Raw genomic sequence first — 9,811 nt, 5'->3', positions numbered from 1 at the left:
TGTATATAATAATGTATGAAGGAAGAAAAATGCAAACAAGAAATAATGGGGCAATAAGGATAAACACTTTAAAAAAGAATAAGGGGGAAAATGTAAAAAATAGAAGAATACTGGCACGAAGTTGATGTTAAAATATATATTGTGTATATATGTGTATTATGTTTTGTTTTGTTTTGTTTGTCGGTTTAAATAATAAAAATTAAAAAAAAAAAAAAAAAAACTTTGGGTTGCAAAACGGGATCACATGACCACAGGACCCTGCGACTGTCATGCATCCGGATGTAAATCACACGACTATAGGGATGCTGCAGTGGTCATAAGTGTGAAAAAATGGTCATGTCGCTTTTTTTAGTTTCATTGTAACTTTGAACGGTCACTAAACCAACTTTTGTAAGTTGAGGACTTACCTGGAGTATCTTTGAACCCAGAAGCTGTATTTACAGCTGACCTGGTTATTGAATTGTTCTGTTTTCTTGAGTTGACATAGTACGGGTAGTCCTCGACTTACAACCACAACTGAGCCCAAAATTTCTGTTGCTAAGCAAGGCAGTTGTTAAGCAATTTTTGCCCCATTTTGTGACCTTTTTGCCAGAGTTAAGTGAATCACTGCAGTTATTTAATTGAGATTTCCACATTTCTTTCTGGGGAGCCTTTCCACTATGTAATAACAGAGTTTGAAGGGACCTTGGAGGTCTTCTAGTCCAACCCCCTGCTCAAGCATATACCATTCCAGAGAAATGGCTGTCTAACTCTTTTTTAAAAATCTCCAGTGATGGAGCACCCACAACTTCTGAATGCAAGCCGTTCCACTGGTTAATTGTTCTCACTGTTAGGAAATTTCTCCTTCGTTCCAGGTTGCTTCTCTCCTTGATTAGTTTCCATCCATTGTTTCTTGTCTTGCCTCCTGGTGATTTGGAAAATAACTTGACCCCCCTCTTCACATTCACATTCCTCTTGCCTGCACGTAATTTTCGATTGCATTCCAAATCAAACTGCTCTTTATCCAAAGAAATTTAAGCACTTATGCAACAATAACAAGTGTTGTCTAGATGTTATGGACTGTAATTCCCCCCCCCCTCATCCCTTGTCACTAGTTATGCTTGCTGGTGTAATGGGAACCCACACCTGGTGCCCACCAAACCACCTATCTCTTCCTTCAAATGATTGGTTCTAGCCTCCACCACGAGACCAGAGGTAGGAAAGCGGTAGAACAGTTGTGTCTCAATCTCGGAAATTTGTGTGGACTTCAACTCCCAGAGTTCCCCATCCATTAGGCAGATGAAGTCCACGCCTCATTGCTGAGGTTGAGAAACACTGCTATAGAGAGCAAACAAGATGGTTTTGATAGAGATATGCAGAAGCCATTGCCTGACTCAGGAATTCTGGGAGTTGAAGTCCACGAGTCATAAAAGAGCCGAGGTTGCCTACCCCTGGACTAGTCAAAAGTGGCTAAAGTATTATTAAGTCCAGAACATCCAGATAACAATCAGAAATATCCAAGGAGGAGGTGTCTGTGGAGATCCTTACGGTCATGGTTGTCCCAAAGGTGCTATTTTAAAAAAAAAAGCAACTGGCCTTTCTTGTTTTTTTGTTTTTTTTCTTGGAAAACATGTCACTTCTCATTCAGGACACTTGAACTGAAGAAGCTTCTTGGATGAAAAGCGAAACGTTTTCAAAGGAAATAATAATAATAATAAGAAAGGCCAGTTGCCTTTTGGAAAAAGCATATTTGGATCTAAGGAGGAGGAGGAGGTATAGTGTAGCATAATCAGACTTGCAAGATTTTTATTATAGTCAACCTCAAAATAATTTTTGCCTTCCTGTGGAGTTGATTTCTTGGTATGGTCTACCTAGCAGGGCTGACAAAAACTCATGAAATAGCTAGATTCCAAACATTCCTTTTACTGAACTGGCAGTCCCCAAAGGTAGCCTTTTATTTTTTTATTTAGAAAATTTATATAGCAATAGCACTCAGCCTTATCCCATATATTTCTTCACAAAGCTTTACATATAGCTGCCTACTTGCTCACAGTGACTCTAGGTGGCTTACACACAATAGAAATAGTGGTCCATGTTATTCCTGATATGGTATGAGTATCATATGTAACTATGATTTATGATCTATGACCTATCACTTTTTTTGTCTGATTGAGAACTTATGCACCAGAGACAAATTCCTTGTGTGTCCAATCACACTTGGCCAATAAAGAATTCTATTCTATTCCATTCCAATCTAATCTAATCTAATCTGTGTTCTGTTCTGTTCTATTCCTATTTCTATTCTATTCTATGCTAATCTAATCTAATCTCTATTCTGTTCTATTCCTATTCCTTTCTATCCTATTCCTATTCTATTCTATTCTATTCCATCTCTGTTCTATTCCATCTTTATTCTATTCTATTCTTTATAAAATGTCTAGTATTTTTAAAATCAAGATAGTCCCAGTGCAATTCTAACAGAGGGGGAAAGAAGAATGGACAGAAAAAGGGGAACAAGCAAACTGAAATACCAATTCCTAAAGATACTAGTTCTTATAAGTCAGGAGGGATGGGGGGAAAAAACCCAGCTTGTCTCAAATAGCCAACCTAGAGGAAAGCATAACCAAATGGCTGTGAGCCTCAATGGAGTAGCAGATGGACTTTCTTTGATCCTGATCTCTCTCTGAACATTCCCATTGTTGCCTTTTATCAGACAATCTTGTCAAAAATCCCAATTCACGCATAATTGTATCATGACAAAATAAAGCATCTTCTAATCACGTGCTGCTTTGTTATTTCAAAAAACAATGAGATTAAAACAGGGTTGCAAGCAAAGGAACTTGTATGCATTGTGGAATGTTTCAGTTAATATATGTTGTGTTTTGATTTACAGTTTTGTAATACACGCACAGATAAACAATGGGATGGAGTAAGTTGGCATATAATCAAAATGTTACTATAGCCAAAGGCCAGCAAGAAAAAGAGATAATTAACTGATATGGGAGACAATCTTCAAGATGCCTCTGTCATCTGCTGCATTCTTGAGGCTAGATAACAAGATTTAGTGACCTGATAAATCTCAAAAAGGTTTTTTTTAGTAGGAAAACTACATAATAATCATCTGCCTGCTCTGGCATTATTTACAAAAAAAGGAGAGATTAATATTTAGCACTACTGTAAAAATGTTATGTATATAGATAGATATATAAGTGAAAGTTGTAGCAAGATGAGCAATACAAGTCCAAAAAAAAGGTCTAAGCAAAGTACAATGCCAATATTTAAAGCAATCAGTTACGGAAGGGGTTGTGTTTTCACAGAAGCGGCAACAAATGAAAAATTAACCTCGTCTGAAATTTATTGTGTAAATGTTTATTTAGATAGAACAAACTTATGATGGTAATACAGGTAGCCCTTGATTTATGACCAGTCTCTCAGGAATTGTTTGAAGTTACGACGGAACCCTCAAAAGCTAGTCATGACCCAGTTTCAAGTTCTGACATCAACCCACCCACCCCTTGTGGTCATGTGACTGTGTTTTGGTCACTTGGCACCCGGCCTGCATTTACTGCAACGTATGATGGTTTTGCATAAACCTGAAAAAGAGCCAGGTTATATTTAATACATTCACCAAAGAAAGAAAGAAAAATGGTATCTGGAGAAGAACTAGATGTAGTTGTTGTTGTTAATTGCAAAGTCATGTCCGACCCATCGCGACCCCATGGACAACGTTCCTCCAGGCCTTCCTGTCCTCTACCATCTTCTGGAGTCCATTTAAGCTCACGCCTGCTGCTTCAGTGACTCCATCCAGCCTCCTCATTCTCTGTCGTCCCCTTCTTCTGTTGCCCTCAATCTTTCCCAGCATTAGGTCCTTCTCCAGTGAGTCCTTCCTTCTCATTAGGTGGCCAAAGTATTTGAGTTTCAACTTCACGATCTGGCCTTCTAAAGAGCAGTCAGGGTTGATCTCTTCTAGGACTGACCGGTTTGATCGCCTTGCAGTCCAGGGGACTCGCAGGAGTCTTCTCCAGCACCATAGTTCAAAGGCCTCAATTCTTTGGCGCTCAGCCTTTCTTATGGTCCAACTTTCACATCCATACATTGCAACTGGGAAAACCATGGCCTTGACTATACACACTTTTGTTGGCAGGGTGATGTCTCTGCTTTTTAGTATGCTGTCTAGATTTGCCATAGCTTTCCTCAATAGACCACTACATATACCTTGGCCAATGGATCTCAATGGAAGGTGATACAATAAAGCAGGGGTGTCAAACTGTCAGCCCGCAGGCCGGATGCGTCATGCCAAAATTGCGCCCACCCCATTGCCGGCAATGGGGAAAAAGTTGCAATATGTTGCAACACGTCACGTGACGTAAGTTTGACACCCCTGCAATAAAAGAAACTGAACGGCGAATTGGCAGGCACTCGGCAAGCTAAACATAATTTTCAAGAACAACCTCCCCCCCGCCATGCCTGAAAAGTTTTCGAACAGTGTGTGCCACCTGCTCTAACATGCCGGTGAAACATGGACACTAACCACACAATCGATACAAAAGCTACGAGTGGCGCAAAAAACCCATGGAACGATACACGCTCAGCATTACAAGACAAGATAGAAAAAACCTGCACATGGATTAGGGAACAAAAGTATACGGTATCATCGAAGGAGTAAAAGAATTGCAATGGAAATGGGCTGGTCCCATAGCAAGAAGAACTGATGGCAATCACAGAATGGATCCCACTCGATAAAAAGCATCCACAAAAGAGACCTAAAACAAGATGGATCAATGAGATCAGCAAGTATTGCAGGCCCAATTGGCAAAAGAAAGCTTAGGACCGTATTGGTTGGAAACATGCGGAAGAGGCCTTCATCCCACAGTGGATAGACAAAGGCTGGAATAATGATGAGGATGGTGGGGGTTGTTCTGTCCCCGTTCCGACCCACACACCCAAACAGCCAGCCGAGGGTTAAAGACTTCTCCAGACACCACTTCACAGATAAGAAACTTGGCAGCAGCTCTGTAGCTGCCTGCCAAGACCTTTTACTCCAAACACACAGAAACAAAAACAATACACACAGTTTAAAGCCACAGCAAACTACTTTGCCAGACATTCAGCTTTTGTCCGTCACAGAGGTCCAAATGGCCACCACCACCCTTTTATAGCCTGTGGGGTGTGGTCCAGTGACTCAGCTTAATCTCTGGCACGTCTCTTTTTCTGCTGCGCACGCTTGTCGCTCCTACGCTGGCGTGGATCCAGCCACAACTTCTCTTCCTCATTATCCGACACACCTGGCTCCTGGCCAATCTCAGAAACACCTGGCTCCTGGTCAATCTCTTCTCTGTCGGGAGACATCTGAGGCATTGCCAAAGAGGAGGGTCCTGGAGAGGGAGGCCTGGCCATCTCCTCTCCTTCATGTTCGGAGCCTTCTTCCTCCGATAAGAGGGGCTCACAAGACGGAGCCACAACAGGGGTGGGGGTGGTGATGGAGGTTTGTAGGAAACATATTTACTTTGGGTTTCCAGCAAAAACCGGCCCAAAGCAAACAATGGGCTCACTTAATGACCACCATAAAAAAAGTTGTAAAATTGGGTCTGGTCATGTGGTGACCTACTTTATTACCATCATGACTCACTGCCTTAATTGCCAGGCTCAATGACGGTCGTAATTCGAGGACTACCTGTAAACAGTTTTGTTGCAGTCTTAACTTCCTATTAGTTTTAAACTCCAGTTCCACTTAGGAGGCAAATACTAAAAGACTGAATAAGAGGATCCTTTTACCTACTTGGTTACATGGAAATGACAGCTGGACATGTCAGGAGAAATGAAAAAAGTTGAATTCAGCAAGAATAGAAAGCCTAAGACATGTGTGTATTAAACAAGTGGTCGAGAATTAGTGAACGCTGAATGAATATGGTGTGGATATAGAAGTCAGTGACCAGTATGAAAATTGTCTCTTCAGGTTGTTTGGTTATACAGAGAGATTGAATCACAAAACAAATATGTAAAGGAAGAATAAATGGATAGAATAGCTAAACTGAACTGTTGAGATCCTCAAAAAGAAAGAGATGAAAAAGTTAAAGAACAAAAGGCAGAATATGAAGAAACCAACGGAGATGGTGGAAATAAGTTTGCAAGAATAAAAAGGGAAAGATATCATGAATAGTGTTGGTGTAAACCTATTTACACCAGCTGAAGTACAGGCAGTCCTCATCTTACACCCTTTGTTCATCAACCATTCAAAGTTAAAAATGGACATACATCTGGTCCTTGAAGCTCTGGCCATCCTATCATACCTGTGGTCACATGATCCCAATCCAGGTGTCTGGGTGCCCACCTTGCAATTATGATGTCACAGCGAGTTACGATCCTGGGATCACCATTTGCGACCGTCCCTGCCAGCTTCCCACAAGCAAAGTCAACGGGGAAATCTGCAAGGAAAGTCACAAGTTTAAGTTGCTCCTCCCACTTTCTTTCCTATAGGCCAGGGGTAGGCAACCTTGGCTCTTTTATGACTCGTGGACTTCAACTCCCAGAATTCCTGAGCCAGCAATGGGAGTTGAAGTCCACGAGTCATAAAAGAGCTAAGGTTGCCTACCCCTGCTATAGGGGTTTCCAAAGACTCCCACAGCCCTCTGGACCAACATGCACTTCTGCTGACCCTCCTCTGACCCCCACTAGCCCCTCTGACCTCTGCACAGCCTCCTCTAGCCCTCCCAAGGACTCTCCTGGCCCCCTTGACTCACATGTGGAACCCCTAACTTCTTGTCTGGGACCCCCGCCATTTCCCACTTAATGACTTGCACGATCCTGGGGTCACGATGGCACCAAGGATTGCCCTCACTAAATGATGCAATCATGTGACATCAACCATTGTTATCACTCAGTGACAGCCATCCTGTTCCCAGCTGCTGTCAAAATCCAAATTATGGTCTGTAGTAAAAGCAAGCTAGGGAAATCCTAACGTCTGACAATGTCAGCAACCAACATGGCAGTGAAGCTGACCGAATCATGCATGTGGCAAAACTTTGGTAGGAGAAGATAACACAAGTTTAAAATTGGAGAAGCTAAAGGACAACTATAAGCTGCCTTAAGTCTCATCCCCAGATCTCTTCAGCCCTGGACCAACATCTTACTACAGGTAGTTCTTGACTTACAACCATTCATTTAGTGACTGCTCAAAGTTACAACGGCACTGAAAAAAGTGACTTGTGACCACTTTTCACAGTGATGTCCATTGCAGCATCCCCATGGTCACATGACTGAAATTCAGATGATTGGCAACTGGCACGTATTTATGGCGGTTGCCCAGGATCAGGCGATTGCCTTTTGTGACCTTCTGACAAGCAAAGTCAATGGGGAAGCCAGATTCACTTCAAGACTGTGTTACTAACTTCACAATGTAATGATCCGTTTAAGAACTGTGGCAAGAAAAGTCGTAAATGGGGCAAAACTCGCTTAATGACTGTCTTGCTTAACCACAGAAATTTTGAGCTCAATTGTGGTCGTAAGTCGAGGACTACCTGTTAGTCTTTACATCAAGGTAGGTGTATTGTCTGACAGGAGGAACCACCTGTGAGCTTCCATTGCTGCATCTTTAAGGTCCCTTTTGAAGCAACCGTAGCCAAAGGACCGGCCTTGGAAAAGCGTGTTACATACCCCAACGTTGATACGCTGGCTTATTCGGTTCTGTACGGGTATTCCTCGACTTATGACCACAACAGAGCCCACAACATATTTCTGTTGCTAAGTGAAACATTTGTTAAGTGAACCTGACCCATTTTACGACCTTACATGACCGGGGTGGGTGGGTGGGAATGCTATCATGGTTGTAAGTGTGAAAAGTGGTCACAAGTCACTTTTTTCATTGCTGTTGTAACTTTGAACGGTCCCTAAGTGTTGTAAGTCGAGGACTACCTGGTATAAATAGGTGGGATACAAATGTCAACACAGGGACGTTTTCTTAAATGTGGAGGGCTCCTTGGTGCTCTCTGAGCTTGGTTGTTTTCTTGCAGATGTTTCATTTACCCTAACTAGGTAACATCACCAATGCTAGCTAGGGAAATGAAACGTCTGCAAGAAAACAAGCAAGCTCAGAGAGCACCAAGGACTCCTCATTTCAACCCTGAGCTATAAACATTTTCCTTCATTGGTACCATATCTGGCCGTCAAACGCTTCAGACGGCATGCAAATGGGGAAAAAATTGCCTGCAGGCACACTTCCACCAAAGAAGAATTTTTCTTCCTGCACAAATGCCTAAGACAGCACTCCCTACCTACTACCAGTGTCAGGTACAAACCTCCAATCAACTGCACAGCTGGATGGAAAATAGCCCAAGAAAGCGGGCAAAAAAACGACAGGGCTCATGATTACAGACTAGCCCTGATGATGTTACCTGCCTCCAGAAGCGGTGAATGCTCCGACACTGGAAGTTTTTAAGAAGAGACTGGACAGCCGTTTGTCTGAAATGGTGTAGGGTTCCTGCCTGAGCAGGGGGTTGGACTAGATGACCTCCAAGGTCCCTTCCAACTTTATTATTATTATTATTAATTATTATTATTATTATTATTATTATTATTATTATTATTATTATTATTATTATTATTGAAGGGATTTTATTGTGCTTATGATTTTAGTATGATTAAGTTTGACATTAGCATTTATTTTACATATAGTAACCATTTTATATTGATACTTATAGTGTTTGTTATCATGTAATCATGTTTTGTTATTTTGTAATCATTATTTTGTAGTTAATTGCTTGATCAGATGCTTTATATATATATATTGGAAAAGGGCTTCATGCTTTAAGTATAGGTGATTGCTTATATGAAAAGAGAACAGTAAGTTACATTATTATTATTATTATTATTATTATTATTATTATTATTATTATTATTATTTAGGGTAATGAAACGTCTGCAAGCCCAGAGAGCACCAAGGACCCCACATGTCAACCCTGGGCTACAAATATTCTCCTTTATGAATAGATTTTTCTTAAGCTCTTTTGGGTGAAACGGGGCTCAGTTCTGGCGGCAGCTCCGAGTGTGGGCCCGAGGCTCAATTCTTTTCCTCAGCAAAGGGGAGCAAAACGTTGGAAAGAGGCTGGTAAATCTGCATTTCCAGGGCACCGATGGGTCCTCCCTTTTCCGGAGACCGGATCAGGAAGACCCGCTGAAAGGAGCGAAACCGAAACGATTTTTTCCCCCTCCCATTTCTAATTTTCCTCCCTCCAAACCGACTGGTGGTTTGGGGCTGATCCCGACGGGCGGGGCGCGAATATGCCCAAATCCATCCGGGAATGCCTGGAAGAGACGCTGGAGGATCTGACGGAGGGCGAGCTCCAAAAATTCAAAGCCAACCTGCACGAATTCCCGGTCAAACCGGGCTACGACAATATCCCCCGAGGACGGCTGCAGAAGGCGGACGCGTTGGATCTGAGCGACCTCTTACTCGGCTTTTACACCGAGGATTACGCCCCGGAGGTGGCAGCCGCGGTGCTGAGACGCTCCAACTGCAGACCGCAAGCCGAAAAACTTGTGGCTCTTTTTGGAATTGGTAAGGAGAGGGTGAGGGGGGTGATAGCCAAATCCGGCTTCAAGAGATGAGGACCTCGGTATGTTAGACCCCAATTTATTACTGTTGGAAACGTGATTAAAATACCAACAAAATTGGATTGGTAAGAAAAAGAGTTTATTCTGCAGAAAATAGAAAAGCAGTTTGCAAAGTGCGGTGGATCCTGGTGAGAGACTTCAACAGGAAGTTCTAGACCCAGAGACCACACCAAAATATTCAAACTCACAACATTATATACACTCCTATCGCGACGCCCCCATC

The 9,811-nt window shown here is 42.3% G+C and overlaps 1 protein-coding gene across 1 annotated transcript in view; it reads left to right on the top strand.

The window, feature by feature from the left end:
• The first annotated feature begins 9,229 nt into the window (after positions 1-9,229).
• LOC107296291 (apoptosis-associated speck-like protein containing a CARD) overlaps positions 9,230-9,811 on the top strand; it is a 6,927-nt gene continuing 6,345 nt past the window's right edge. Inside the window, exon 1 of the mRNA XM_015825638.1 lies at positions 9,230-9,532. Coding sequence (XP_015681124.1) covers positions 9,256-9,532 — 277 coding nt within the window. The 5' untranslated portion in view covers positions 9,230-9,255. The remainder of the gene's footprint in view (positions 9,533-9,811) is intronic.

Source organism: Protobothrops mucrosquamatus, unplaced genomic scaffold (genome assembly GCF_001527695.2).
Source record: "Protobothrops mucrosquamatus isolate PMUCROS unplaced genomic scaffold, P.Mucros_1.0 scaffold2733, whole genome shotgun sequence".
Taxonomy (NCBI): Eukaryota; Metazoa; Chordata; class Lepidosauria; order Squamata; family Viperidae; genus Protobothrops; species Protobothrops mucrosquamatus.
Note: the sequence above shows the minus strand (reverse complement) of the source record. Positions and strands in the feature narration are given on the sequence as shown.